Raw genomic sequence first — 15,823 nt, 5'->3', positions numbered from 1 at the left:
TGCTAGAAGAATGAATTTGCCTAGTTATTGTACTTTTACAATTAAACAGTTGTATGGGTGACACTTTCCTGATATATTCTCCATGGGGTGTTTCACCCAACCAGGGTGCATTTGCTTTTTTTCTTAACTTTCTTAAAAGAAAAAGCTTAGGTGGTAATCGGTTGAGGCAGTGCCATGGAGAATGCACCAGGAAACAGAGTCCATTTACCCACAAATCAGCACCCCCCAAACACCATTTCTCATACAGTGTAAATTATCCTTCCCTTTGAAATTCTGATATCTGTCTTGATGAGTGCAAGATGAAAAACTTAAATATCATGAAACAGAATTTTGCAGGGTGGGGAGCGAAGGTTGGGGGGGGAGACAACCAACCAACATTCCTTGAAGATGCCTAAGGGTCGCCATGACATGCTGAAGATGGGCTCAATTGGTAGAAACTGGGCCTTCTGTCCCTCAGTGGGAGGAAATCTCACCCTTTCTGGGGTCGCTTACCAATGTGCAACAGTTCTGGCAGCACCCGATCTTGGTACTGGGCACTGTCTGGAATGTAGGCAGGCCCGGGAAGAAAGATCCATGGATTGTATACCAGGTAAAAAGAGACATTGGGTGGGAAGATTTAGTGACATTAGGGAGGGGATGGAGAGGTGAATTTTAAATTCCATGTTGGAGGAAGGAAGGGTATTGGGTGCTATCTTCTGGACAGGTGCTCCTGATGCCATAGTACTATACCACTTCTTGACTTTTAAAAATGTTTTGCACAAAATTGGCTGCATGCCTCCATGCCATCCATTTTAATGGCAGGAGTAGTGTATTATTGGGGTTAATCAGATCAAACTCAAAGAATCTTCAATTATTTATTTACATATGTTAAGAAGGCTGCTGAGTTTTGACACATCCACCCTCTCTATTTGGGGGTGCGCGACCGTCTAGGGGTTGGCTTGGAAGGTGGTAGGCTGTGCACATGCCCTATTCAATGTTGAACCTCTCTTACCTCTCCCCACTGAGTACTGAAGCACATCTTCTGGGCATGGCATGGAAAATCTGGCAGTATGTCACTTTTTCAGAAAAAAGTCAAGTTCCACTTGTGTTCTGTAGTCTTACGCAACAATAGATTAAGTTATCACAACCTTTTTAACTTGAATATTTGGTGATTTTGTTTTGTTTACTTTCTGAGGGGCTTAATGGAAGATCTCCACCAAGTTTTTACATGTTACCTCCTCCAGTATATTCTCTCATCTTGTCTGATACCTTCTCTTCCTCCTCATATGCTCTTTTCTTACTGCTTCACAGCCTCATACATTGTAAAAACTGAGGTCAAGGGCTTCTTTAGTATCTCTACCATTTCCTTAATTCTCCATAGCAAAGATTCATTTTAGCTTACTTACCTAGTCCACTTCCTTATGATACTTTCCATGCATTTTGAATTTTTATTACAGGTGGTTTTCCTGTCTAGTCCATCATGACTTTGTAATTCTTAACAAAAACACTGAAAGCACTGCAAGTGCTGGAAATCTGAAACAAAAACAGAAATTGTTGGAAAATCTCAGTAGGTCTGAAGCGTCAAAGGGTCATCGGACCCGAAACATTAATTTCGATTTCTCTCCACAAATGCTGCCAGACATTGAGTCATAGAGATGTACAACACGGAAACAGACCCTTTGGTCCAACCCGTCCATGTCGACCAGCTATCCCAACCCAATCTAGTCCCACCTGCCAGCACCCAGCCCATATCCCTCCAAACCCTTCCTATTCATGTACCCATCCAAATGCCTCTTAAATGTTGCAATTGTACCAGCCTCCACCACTTCCTCTGGCAATTCATTCCACACATGTACCACCCTCTGCGTGAAAAAGTTGCCCCTTAGGTCTCTTTTATATCTTTCGCCTCTCACCCTAAACCTATGCCCTCTAGTTCTGGACTTCCCAACCCCAGGGAAAAGACTTTGTCCATTTACCCTAGCCAAGCCCCTCATAATTTTGTAAACCTTAATAAAGTCACCCCTCAGCCTCCAATGCTCCAGGGAAACAGCCCCAGCCTGTTCAGCCTCTCCCTAGAGGCTCAAATCCTCCAACATTCTTGTAAATCTTTTCTGAACCCTTTCAAGTTTCACAACATCTTTCCGATAGGAAGGTGACCAGAAGTGCATGAAATATTCCAACAGTGGCCTAACCAATGTCCTGTACAGCGCAACATGACCTCCCAACTCCTGTACTCAATACACTGATCAATAAAATAAAGCATACCAAACGCCTTCTTCACTATCCTATCTACTTGCGATTCCACTTTGAAGGAGCTATGAACCTTCACTCCAAGGTTTCTTTGTTCAGCAACACTCCCTAGGACCTTACCATTAAGTGCATAAGTCCTGCTAAGACTTGCTTTCCCAAAATGCAGCACCTCATATTTATCTGAATTAAACTCCATCTGCCACTTCAGCCCATTGGCCCATCTGGTCCAGATCCTGTTGTAATCTGAGGTAGCCCTGTTTGCTGTCCACTGAGTTATATCATTTCTGTTCTCTGCATTTGCTTTATGATCATTAGTTTGAAATTGTTCAGAGATGTTGTCACACACCTCTGAATCAGCTGGTCTTCTGCCTCAAAGTTAGGTGGATATTTTAATTGTTCTGTGTATGATGCACATTATTTTCTCTCCAGTTTGTGGGCTAGTTCTCTTTTAATTGCATTAAAATTTGTTTCGTTTTCCCTCAGTCAGGGACCACTAATGCTTGCTCCCTCTTTTCATTTATTTTAAACTGAATCTCTTTTTGGACCATTTCTTCATTCAGAATTGATTGCTATCTCTTCTTTGTTATACTGACAGTACCAGAAAAAGTCCTGTACACGTTGTACACACCCTTCTCTTTGTTCATTACTTGTGTTTCATTTCTCCTACATTTTTGAATAGATGAAACCACATTTTTGCATTTTGCTGTAATTTGTTTACATATTTCTCTATTTTCTTTTCAGTATTCAGTGGCTTATAAGAAACTCCCAAAGCATTGGCAGCTCCCTTCTTAATCCTTAGCTAGCATATTCATTATCCCATGTGTATCATTTCATCACTATCAGCAAGAGTGGTCCTTGCTAAACTGCTTCAGGACAAGCTAGGCAGCCACGTATAGCCAATCTCCACTATTGGGACCTCAGTACCGACCACTTGCATACTTCTACCGAGACAATCAATATTTCACATTACCCCCTACAAGTGCCCCTTCTACAAATTGTGGCAGATCTCAAATTTTGCAAAAGAGGAGACTGTCACGTGGCTCCAAGAATTTGCATTCAGGAAATAAATAATAGTAAAATTTATTGCAGTCATAGAATTGTTACAGTGCAGAAGGAGGTTGTTCTGTCCATTGTGCTAACTCTTCAAGCATCAGTATCTAATGCTAATCTGCTTTTTCCCCGTACTCTTGTATGTTATTTCTATTCAAATGATCATCCAATGCTCTCTTGAATGCCTTATTTGAAAGGGTAACTTTTATTAAACTTAGAACACCACTTTTTCTTCCTGCTCCATTTTCCTTATTTTTGTACCAGCTATTTAGCTACCCGCCCTACCCTATGACATCATAAGGAAACCGTTTGCATCCTGGTGATAATCTAATGAAACTTAGCTATACGGTCTCCAAACCAAATAAGTCCTTTTTAAGTATGGAGACCAAAATTATACAATGTTTTACATAACTGAACTAGTTTTTATTTTTCATGGACAGTTGGTTCTGTGAGAAATTAGCAGTCTCTTTTTAAAAAAGCAAATTTTTGTATGAAGTGTCTTGTCACTTAGTTATGAAGGTGTTCTGAGGCATATGCAGAAGGTTGTAAATGTAAACATTTTTATGCAATGTTTTAGATCTTCAAAAACATTTTGACTCCTGCACCATAGAGTTGTGACTATATTATCAACAGCTCCGTAACACACATTTCAAGTCAAATGACCAACTTTCTTTCCATTCTGAGCTGTGTAACTATCAGGTTTTACTTGCGCGCGCACACACAATATATTATTCTTCTGGGTATGAAAGAAGGGAATTAAGTAAAATATCAATTATTTTTATCTACAGCCTATGACCATTCCATCATGAGTGTATGTTCAAGACCACTGCCATTCAATGGAAGGTTTTTGTAGCTTTTGTCTTAACCGTTACATGCAGGAAAACCCAAGAGGCAGTTTAATCATTCATATGTATATATTTATATTTCATAGAGCTTCTGTAGTGTGTGTTGTGTACATGGGTAGATTTTGCTGGTAATTGCATCATCCCACAAATGGTGGGAAAGCTGCTTGCAGTCAGAGATGTTTCTGTGATGAAGCTAATATAGTGAATGATCTGAACTGAGCTGATTGTACAAGGTTTTCATTTTAGTTGCTGCCAAAACACCCTGTCTAGCATTTCAAAATGTTTTGAATCTGAGTACATTTATTGTCCAGTAACAGCTTTCTCTAATAGCTGCTGAGAAATGTCAACATTCAAAAAGTACTCTAATTCTTGATGTAATATTTATCTTAGGTCACCTTACAACACGTTGGCTTAATGGTAACCTTGGTGTTATCTAATATGTTCTCTTTCTTCAGGAACAAACCGTTCCATTGTCAGTACTGAACTTGAGTGTATGTATTTTTTGATTCTTGGAGCCAGAGGAGACAGGGAAAGAGAGTCAGTCACTGACTCTGCAAGTCCATGTCCATTAAGGAGGCCCCTGCTCAACATAAAAGCAAAGTACTGGAGGTTGGAAGTAAAAGCAGAAAGCATTGGAGAAACTCAGCAGGTCAGACAACGTCTAATGTTGGTCAAAAGCAGAATTAATGTTTCGAGTTGAATTACTTATACAGTCAAAGTCATACAGCACGGAAACAGACCCTTTGGTCCAACTCATCCATGCTGACCATGAATCCTAAATTGAACTAGTCCCATTTTCCTGCGATTGGCCCATATCTCTCTAAATCCTTTCTATTCTTATACTTGTCCAAATGCCTTTTAAATATTGTAACTGTACCTGCATCTACCATTTCCTCTGGCAGTTCATTCCACATACGTGTGAAAAAGTTGTCCCTCAGGACCCTTTTAAATCTTTCTCCTTTCACCTTAAAGTTATGCCCTCTAGTTTTGGTCTCTCCTACCCTGCGGGAAAGACCTTGACTATTCACCCTATCTATGCCCCAAATGATTTTATGAATCTCTATAATGTCACTTGGAATTCTTCTGAAGAAGAATAATATTGAACTCAAAACATCAACTGTTTCTCTTTTCACGAATGTTACTAGACCTGCTGAATTTCTCCAGCACTTTCTGTTTTTAATCCTGCTCAGCATAGTTTTGTTCCAGGGCAGTGGGAAAAGTTGACAAAAGGAAGTAGGGTGTGGCTGGCAAACTATAAGACCCGACTTTGTTTACTGGAATATCAAACCAGTTATAATAATGACTGCCAGGCACTTTGTCAACTGATTCTACAGATACAATTGCCAAAGATAGCCAGACATATGTTTACTAACATGACCTCAGAATGGATATTTGACTGGCCAATACACTCAGTCTAAAATGCATTGTTGACAAAGCTTGCAGGGAAATGATACTGGAGTACTTAATTTGATTAAATACATTTGTTACCTTCTAATAAGCTAATCAATCTTTGAAGATTTTTCAATTTTTTTCATTCATACATGATGCAATTGATTGACAACTTAGACAATGTAAGGCAATGTATTCCAAAGGGAATACTAATTTCTCTTGGTTCCTCACTCAAGAGAATGCTTCCCCTGTGGTTTGCCACTCATCTGGAGTGTCAGGAACCATGTCTACGTTCAGAATGGGCCCTACTCCATCAAAGTTGCAAGGTAATTGAAATACCTCCATGATGAATCTGGCAAGGGAGGAAATGCTGCATGTGGGCTTGCTACCCATACCTTTATCCTGCAAGTAAGAATTGAGGCAGGAGTCCAGGAATCATGCCTTGTCAAATATTTTTAAAAGCCTCCTCACTCAACCTGGCTCCACACAAAATCCAGGTCTTAATGGGTTTATTCAAATCCCTATCTCTAATATCCTTCTTGTATATGTTGCCTATGTTCTCATTGTTTCCCATTAGTCTTTGACTCCTATGCTGGCTATCGCATGTTGGGTGCTAGTGCTGAAACAGTTAGCTTTAAAATTCACATCCTCCCATTCACGGTCACATCATTTCCTATTCATATACCCAGCCCTACAACCGTTTGAGAATTCACACACTGTTGTCTGTCACAAACTTGTTTCACCCCAGATTAGTAGCTGTGCTTTCATCTGTTCATGGATTTCCCTCGTTAAGCCTCTCTGCCTCTTCAGCTCATCTTTCCTCTTAAGACACCTTTGGAAACATGCCTCTTTGACTAACCTATCCTAAAGTCTTCTTTGGATCAGTCTCATTTTTTTGTCTGTGAAGCATCTTTGATATTTTATTACATAAACACAAATTGTTGTCGGTGACCAGTTCAAATTGTAAGTATTTTAACCCCTTCCCTGGCGACTTTTTTTTTGGAAAAAACGTTTCATTTTCAGACATTTTTTAATTGCTTTTTTTTATAGTATTTTTAATGCTTGCACTCTCATCTGATGTATCCAAGCTTCTAATAGAAGGTTCATACTCATTGTCGTCTTCTGAGCTCGATATCTGGCCGTAATTTGTAAAAAAAACAGAAAAAACCAAATGACAGTGTGTGCCCAAAAGCGGTGCATCGACGCTTCTTGCACTGCCTGAGGCGGAAAGGACACAGCTACCAAATGTATGAGTCACCGAGTTTACTCGTTTCTAGCTGAGAAGAGCCCAGAAATGCTGAGAATTGACGTATAAACTCGTCTGTGGCTGTTTTTGAAATTATATGTTTTGGACGAGTTTACTCGTCGCACTCTGAAAAAGACAAATTGGGTGAAGACAAGTTAAGACCAGCTAACTACATTAACAAACTAACCTCAAACAAAATGGGCGATAATGTAGTCTTTACCACCACCTGCAAGCAGACTATCGATGTAAGACAAGTAGTTCAAACTACTTTCATGCTCCACACATGTAATACTGTATACTTTAGTCTGGCATGTTTTCCTATGTGTTTTGAGAGGTTCCTGTCATTAGGGTCCTTGAGTTTAAGAAGCTGAAATAGCTCTGGGAACTTGGTGTTCTGTACGAGTGGTTATGATCATCCATGTTTTTAAAAAATAAAAATTCTTTGAACCAATTTATTTTGCCTCTGGGTTACAGTACCTATCCAAGAGGATGGGCAGTTAAGCAACTCTAAGGTTTCATCTCTGACATTCTATACCAAACTGTGACCTGCCTAAGCAATATGTTAGCTATCTTTCTCTTTCTTTCAACCAGAGTCATAGTCATAGAGATGTACAGCACGGAAACAGACCCTTCGGTCCAACCCGTCCATGCCGACCAGATATCCCAACCCAATCTAGTCCCACCTGCCAGCACCCGGCCCATATCCCTCCAAACCCTTCCTATTCATATACCCATCCAGATGCCTCTTAAATGTTGCAACTGTACCAACCTCCACCACATCCTCTGGCAGCTCATTCCAAACACGTACCACCCTCTGCGTGAAAAAGTTGCTCCTTGGGTCTCTTTTATATCGTTCACCTCTCACCCTAAACCTATGCCCTTTAGTTCTGGACTCCCCAACCGCAGGGAAAAGACTTTGCCTATTTACCCTATCCATGCCCCTTTTATTATTTTTTTTTCTGACAAAAATTATTGAAATGCAGAAAACATATAACTGAACGTAATCGGTCATCCAAAAGATACTCTTTTTTTTTAGTGTTTCAATTTTAAATAATAAAAAAGTTACAAAGCCAGAACAGACAGACGTTTCATATCTGAAATGAAATACATTAATACAAATGCAGATGATTCATCTCCCAGCAAGTTGCAGTCAATTGTTTGATTTACTTGGTGCAAATTAATGACGGGGAATTTTGCAGCAGTCTCCATAAACAAGAGTACTTGTTTTACAGCAGTTTTCTGAAGGATTTCTTAGCAATTAGTCTTTTTCACTTAATCTTGCTCCTTTGCGATCGTTCCACACTGCCGCTGGATTCGTACTCAGAACCCTTTTCTCCATCCTTCATACGCCGTCTGTTAAAGGCTTTCATCCAGAGCAGCCCCAGGAATTCTGCCCCAGTTTTATGGTGCTGGAAGAATAGCTGCGTCTTCCTGGATTTGAGCTCCATCAGAGCCTGTGCCATGTCCTGGTCCCCGTGCTTCTCCTTCTCCCAGATGACCCTTGCCCACTCCGCGGCGTTCTCGTTCCCACTCTTCCTGAACAGCGCTTGCATCTGTCCCAGATCCATGTCCTTGAAGATGTTGGCTGAGGCTTTCTTGCGGACCCACCCGCTGTTGCCATACCAAGCCGGGCAAACGGGGCATAGAGCGGTGTTAGGCTCCATCCGGCAAGCCAGCTGGTTGCTACCGGTGAACATGCGAGCTCCAACTGCCCATGCCCTGCCCTTGCTCTGCTGTGATCTACTCCCTACTTGATGTGAAGTGATTAGCCTTCACTCTGCAACTCTATCCTGTGCAAAAGACATTTAATCAAGGATCTACTGATCCCTTCAGGTGGATGCTAATAAAAAAACTAATTTAAAAAGGCCTCCATTGGATTTGGATCTATATTTATCCACTAACCAGCACAAATAAACAAACCATTTGGGAATTATCATATTGTTGTTTATGGTACTTCTGTGTAATGAGGTCAACCCGGTCCACTTGATAGAATGAGTTTCCTGATTGGACCAGATTAACAGCCCCAATCAGGGAGCCCTGGCTGACAGATAACAAGAGTGTCGGTCATACTGTTCACTCTGGGAGCTGGATCAGTGTTAAAGACTCTACATATGTAAATAAAGGGTGATGTGGTGATGGGATACTGGTCTTTGGAGCTATTTCAGTGGCAATGGAGAAAAGCATGCTCCTGAAGAAATTCGGTTTTCTTTGAGTCGGGTTAAGCATTTCTCGCATCATGCTGTTATTTGGAAAGCTTAACTCATTCGATCCTCCCTTCAAAGACTGGGTTCAGTATGTGGAAAGAATGCATTATTTTTCCACATTGAGGCAAATGAAAAGCAACAAGTAATTCTCCTGACAGCTTGTGGACCCGGAGCATTTTCAGTTATTAAATGCCTACGTTTCGCTGAGGCACCAGTTAGTAAAACCTATCAAGAGTTAATGGATTTAGTTCAGGAATATTATGATCCCAAGCTGCCTCTAATTCTGAAACCCTATCAGCTATACTCAGCAATTCAAGAACCGGGGGAATCTGTATCAAATTTTTAACCAGATTAAGATGAATGGCTGAGGCACGTGATTTTGGTTAACCCTTAATGAAATGCTGAGAGACCATTTGCTATGTGGGATTAATAATGCAACTATGCAAAAGCACCACCTAGCTGAAGCCCAGCTGGACTTCAAACAGGTACTACAGCTAGTTTTTATCATTAGAAAATGTAGCAAGCTGAGCATTTGAGTTGCAGGGTATTCTGATGGAAGTGGACAACCTTGTCAGTCCGACTGAGCATCGGGAACACCACTTGAGAGAAGGTAATTGCATAGCCTTACTCAGGACATATCCTGAACAAAATCCCAAAACAAAGCCAAGCCTTGGCCAAATGGTTAAAATTTTCTTCAGGCTCTGGGCTGGCAAGCTGTTGTAGTTGCTGCCAGAAAAAGGACTCAAAATAGCAAATGAGTTTCATTGGATCTAAATAGAGTAAGAGATCGTAGACCCATTGCCAGGGGAGTGCACATTCTGAGAAGTCCACCTACATCTGGTTTGGAACAGTTAAATTGCTTAGCAACATCCAAATCAGAACCAATCAAAATAAACATCTGGTTAAATGGTCACCCAGGTCTAAGGGAGGTCAATAGCAGTACGGCCGTTTTAGTGACGGCAGAACAAGTCTTTAACAAAATTCGCTCTGGATTCCAACCCTTAATTTTGCATAAGACCTTGGCTAGACTGAGAACCCATGCCAGGGAACCAGGTTAAGTGTACAAGTCTGTTCTAATGACTTGTGAGAAGCAGCTGGTTCAATTACAAAAGATTGTAATAAAAGGTTTGGGCCCAAGCTTGATGAAATTGGACGAAAAAGATTCACCTCAATTGAGGCAACATTTTCTAATTAGAAAATGGCTGCCAGAATCCAGTAATTATTAAATATCTAGAAGTTTTTCAGGAAGATCTTGGGACTATCCAAGGAGTAAAGTCAACCTTGCATGTTGTGCAGGAAGCAATTCCATGATTCTGGAATGCCTGCTCAGTGCTGTTTGCTTTACAAGGCAGAAATCAGAAGGCTGGAAAATGAAGGAGTCATTAAACCAGTCCTGTTCATGAATGGGCAGCATTGGTTGAACTAATTGTGAAGCCCAATGGATTGATTCACCTTGGTGGGGATTTTAAACAAATGGTCAACAGCTTTTTGCAGCTGGATGAATACTCAGTCACTTGCCTGGAGGATTTATGCGCAAAGCTGTGGCGGCGGCGGGGGGGCTGCCCTTCACAAAGCGGGACATGAGCCACGTGTACTTGTATTTGCAGTTAGATGAAGATTTCCAGAAGTATGCTACAACAAATATTCCTATGGGTTTGTACCAATACACGAGACTGCCATTTGGGGTATTTTCAGCCTGTGCAATTTTTCAGTAGATGATGGAGAACAGTTTATAAAATCTACCCCAGATTGCCGTTTATCTAGATGCGTTGCTAATAGCAGGAAGACCAATAAGGAACACTTCGAGAACTTGAACATGGTTTTTAGACATTTCTTCCAGGTGGGCGTATGCCTTAGAAGAGAAAATTGTGTGTACACAGGCACTGCAATGACCTATTTGGGTGACCAGAGTTGACTTGACCCATTGAAAGATAGTGAAGGCAATTAAAGTTACCCTGCTCCTATGTCTCCCAAGTTTAGGTCTTTCCTTGGGCTGGTAAATTATAATAGAAAGTTTATAAATAGCCTGGCCTCCATCTGACACCTTTTTTGTTTCAATCTCTGAAAAAATGTTCAGATTCTGAAATGGTTGCATGGCCAAGCCATAGCTTTCATGGTAGAGATAAAGCAACTATCTTCGTCTAAGATGTTGGTACACTATGATCCCAGGCAAGATCTGGTATTGGCATGCAATGCCTCCCTGTATAGCATTGGGGTAGTATTAGCTTATAGATGGCTTAATGGAGAGGAACGCCCAATAGCGTATACATCCAGAACTTTGGCTAATGCAGAGCATAAATATGCCCAGAAAGAGAAGGAATGTTTGGTAGTCATATTTAGAGTTGGGAAGTTCCAGCAATAGTTTTTTTATGGAAGTAACTTTGTAATAATAACAGACCACAAACCCCTGCTTGGTCTACTTAAGGAGAACAATGCTGTGCCGCCTGTTGGTTCAGGCTGAATTCAGCAGTGAACTCTAATACTGAGTGCGTATAACTACAAGTTAGAACACCATCCAGGAAACCAAGTAGCAAATGTGGATGCACTGAGCTGCCTCCCAGTGGCAGATACACCACTGGTGGTACCACTGGAAGAGTCTATTATGATCAAAGTTTGTGAGAAGATTTGTAGCTCGGGTGCTCGTTGTTGTGGTTCTGTTCGCCGGGCTGGGAATTTGTGTTGCAGACACAACGGACAGCTGCAACGGACAGCTGGAACTGACAACTGGAAGCGGCAGAGACAAACCATTATAAATGCCGGAGGAAACATCACAGAAGCGCTTCACAGGAGGCTTCCAAGCACTGAGGATGTCACCTAGACAGGGGACGAAACGTCTGCAACACAAATTCCCAGCTCGGCGAACAGAACCACAACAGTCTAAAATGATTTTAAATTTTCTGGCCACACTTCCAGTCACAGCTGACAACATCAGACTTGGGATGCAGAAAAATCCAATCCTGGCAAAACTGAAACAGCTGGTGTGATGGGGGAAACCAAAGGGCTATCGCAAACCAAATGAAGCTTTTTTGGACTCTGAGAAGCAGATCACAGAGGACAGCATATTATGGGGCGCAAGAGTGATTGTCCTGAGCAAAGGTTGCTGCCAGATCTTGGCTGAACTACACCAGAGTCATCCAGGAATTTCCAAACTGAAGATGCTATGCCTGATGACCAGTATTGATACAGAAAAGCCGCATTGATGGGGCAGTGTCCTCAGAGCCATCAAGGACAAAAATTACCACTGGCAGCTCGCTACATTCATGGGAATGACCAGGTAAACGCTGGACTTGGTTTCAAGTCGACTATGGGTTCTTTGATGGGCTTGTTGTTCTTAGTCATTGTGGATGCCTCCTCAAAGTGGCTGGACTGCAAATGACTTCAAGAACACAATACTGGTCACAAGACACCTCAAAGCGAGAGAGACCATTTACTATTTGGGCCAAATTGTATTGTAGAAGCTGTGGGAATGGCCCTGCCTGGGTAAGAGGCATGATCGACGAAAGGTCAGGTCAGGTCAGGTCAGGTCGGTGCAGAGGTCCTGAACAAGCACGTGGACCAAATGAAAGCTGCAAAACCCGCAAACACTGTGGGAGCAAAATGTGCCTGGCTTCTCAACAGCCTTTCCGACTGTTCTGGAACCCGTGGGTTATTCCTGTCCATCCCGTATTAAAGACACCTCAGAATCTGAGATGGACATAGCAGATATCACTATCCCAATGCCTTTGTCACCTGAAGGAGGGAATTAATTTTTTTGAGCTGCTCCAAATGCAAGAGGCGAGCCACTGTGCATTACATGCTGCCTGTATCAGAGGCAGAGTTGGAGGAACCTGAACTGGTGCTAAAATGCCCTGGAAGAACCAGCCTATGTCCTCGGACTCTGGGGGAGGGATGTAGTGATTGGAACAAGGTCAGCCAAGTGGACCTCATAATGAATTCCCTGATTGGGGCTGTTAATCTGTTCCAATCTGAGAACCCTGTGTGATAGATAAGAAAGTGAGTGTCAGACGTTCTGTTCGCTCTGAGAGCTGGCTCTGAGGGAACTGGATCAGTGTCAAGGACTCGCCATGTGTAAATAAAGGGTGAGTTGGAGAAGGATACCATCTCTGTCGAGTTATTTCACTACCTGTGCATAAATTGCCATATTTTCTGTACCTTACAACAATCAAACATCAAATTCACCATCATCTCCTCAACACTTTTTGGGCATCCTGAGGCATTGTAACAACCTGTATAAATGCAAGTCTTCCTTTTACCTGACTGCTCAGTTCAGCTAAGGAGTCTATTAATGAGCAGTCTTTTAGGCAGCAAAAGAAGTAGATCAATTACAAATAGAAACATTTTAACGATATCTTTATTTTTAATTCTTTTTTGATGATAAGGTTTTCAAAAAGAACAAGCAGAGGCTGTAGTCACAATATTAGCAAATTTAACCTGTGCTAATATGGAATCCACGTACAAGGACATGGTAACCAAGGCACAGCAGGTAGGTGGAGCTTTTGCACAAGAAACTGGCTTTTAAATCTCATTTTTCTGATAAAATGAAAACAAATGGTGAAGAATGGTGTGAAAACCTTTATGGGTAAATCTACTTCTGACTATCCCAAGAAAGGCGAAGAAGTTATCACAATTTACTGCACAACTTGATGAAAAATGCTCTTCTTTTTAAAATAAGAGGAATAAAACACTGCTGGGCAAGAATCTGGGAAACCGATTATTTAGATCATTTAAATCTCAAATAACTGCCCCTTTTTTTAGAAACCCAGGCCTGGATATTCATTTGAATCTCTCTCTGATTAAAGCTGACTCTGTGGGAATTGATGATTCTAACTGGCAACTTTCCAGTGTCTGGAACTCTCCAAAGGAATCCATTAAAGGTAGATAATTGAGGGGGTTCTGCTTCTGTTAAGTTAATAGTTACCCAGGGAAAGGTAGACAATTGGATGCCAAGTTTAGCTCCTGGGTAAAGACTAAGATGATCCACTAACTTATACACCTGTCCCCCACTTCTGCCTGCCATCACCAAGAAATCCTGTCCAGGAACTACACTGCTGGCCTGAGCCTCCAGGGCCCAGAACCCTGGTGCCCAATGAACCTGCTCACATCTCCACCCTCCCACCACAATTGCACTCCTCATTCCCTTGCAAACCAGCCTGATCAACATCTGCCCCCTTGCAGGTAGGCACTGACATGCCCCTTTTGGCAGAAGTGAGGACTGCAGATGCTGGAAATCAGACTCTACATTAGAGTGGTGCTGGAAAAGCACAGCAGGTTAGGCAGCGTCCAAGAAGCAGGGAAATCGACATTTCGGGCAAAAGCCCTTCATCAGGACTGAAGACAGAGAGCCTCCAGGGTGGAGAGATAAATGGGAGGGGAGTGGGGTTGGGGAGAAGGTAGCAAAGATTACAGTGGGTGGATGGGGGTGGGGATGAAGGTGAGGGTCAGAGAGGAGGGTGGAGTGGATAGGTGGGAAGGAAGATTGGCAGGTAGGACCAGTCATGCCCCTTACTATTGTAGTATTTGCCTTTCTAATTGTGAACTGCCCTTGCATTAAGCTTTTAGTGACTTACAAGCAAGGTTATTGGACATCAACATTTCTGAATTAGTTATCATTTAAGAAATGCTTTTTTGTTTTGTTTTTCCTACCAATGTGTATAATTTCTCATTATTCCATCTGTTGTGCTTTTGCCCACTTGTTCAGCCTATCTATATCCCAAGGAAGCCATGTTGCATCCTCCTCACAACTCCCACTTCCACCTAGTTTTGTGTTGTCAGCAAACTTGGAAATATTACATTCAGATTATTGATTCTGATTGTGAACTGCTAGAGTCCAAGCACTGACTCTTGTGGTAACCCATTGGCCACAGTCTGCCAAATTGAGAATGACATGTCTATTTCTACTCTCTTTTCTGTTTCTTAACTAGTTCTCAGTCTATACCAGCACATTATCCCCAACCCCATGTGACCTAATATTGTTTACTAGCCTCTGTGTGGAATCTTGTTAGAAACCTTCTGAACATCTAAATTTATAACATTTGATGGATTACCCTTATCTATTCTGCCAGTTATATCCTCAAAACCTCCAAAAGGTTTATCAAACATGATTTCTCTTTCATAAATTCAAGTTGATTCTGCTTAATTCTACCATTATTTTCTAAGTGTCCAGTTGTCAGATGCTTTATAATAGATTCCAACATTTTCCAGTGTCAAGCTAATGTCAAGATATGTGCTCCCATTATCACTTCCCCCTTCACCTCTCTTATATACTGGGAATACATTTGATACTTTCTAATCAGCATGAAACTTTCCAGAATCTGTAGACTTTTGATTAACCACCCAATGCATCCATTATCTCTACAGCCAGCTTTTTCATCATTAGTACAGACCTACTTTCAGTCTCATTAATTTCCCCAGTAAACTAGTTAACCAGTAATTTCTTTCCGTCCCTCACTCAGTGGACCCTTGTTTCACTGCAAATGTTTTGCACTTTTCTCCATGAAGACAGACTCAAAGATCCCAATTTTGTTTTTGTTTTTTTTTTTCGCTCCTGGATTAGGAGTGTAGAGGGACATTTCCTGGCTCAACAAACCCAACCTGGGAAAAACTGGCTCAGGTTTTCATTCCAAAGTGGCAGGGTTCCATGGGAGACAGGTTGGACAGGATGCTTCCATGCATTAGCACTTTTTTTTTTCCTTTTTTTTTCTTTTGTTTATTTTTTATTATTATTTTTTTTTCTTTTTTTTAAAACCCCCACACTACCGCCTAAGTGCGGTAGTGCTTATTTTGCATTAGCACTTTTAAAAGGTTAATAAAAGAACTAGCATTGGTCATCCTGCAGCTGTGTCATTATATTGGCAATTACA

The 15,823-nt window shown here is 41.5% G+C and overlaps 1 protein-coding gene across 3 annotated transcripts in view; it reads left to right on the top strand.

Moving 5' to 3' along the window:
• The window catches only part of ccdc90b (coiled-coil domain containing 90B), a 47,039-nt gene that overhangs the window by 11,205 nt on the left and 20,011 nt on the right, over positions 1-15,823 (top strand). For 2 of the 3 annotated variants that reach the window (XM_072577698.1, XM_072577697.1), the window contains exon 3: positions 13,343-13,446. In XM_072577698.1, coding sequence (XP_072433799.1) covers positions 13,343-13,446 — 104 coding nt within the window. Of the gene's footprint in view, positions 1-13,342; positions 13,447-13,735; positions 13,838-15,823 lie in introns of those variants that run through there. The other variant, XM_072577699.1, reaches the window with a different exon arrangement.

The sequence above is a fragment of the Chiloscyllium punctatum genome, chromosome 9 (assembly GCF_047496795.1).
Source record: "Chiloscyllium punctatum isolate Juve2018m chromosome 9, sChiPun1.3, whole genome shotgun sequence".
Classification (NCBI taxonomy): Eukaryota; Metazoa; Chordata; class Chondrichthyes; order Orectolobiformes; family Hemiscylliidae; genus Chiloscyllium; species Chiloscyllium punctatum.
This window is presented reverse-complemented; position numbering and strand designations above follow the sequence as displayed.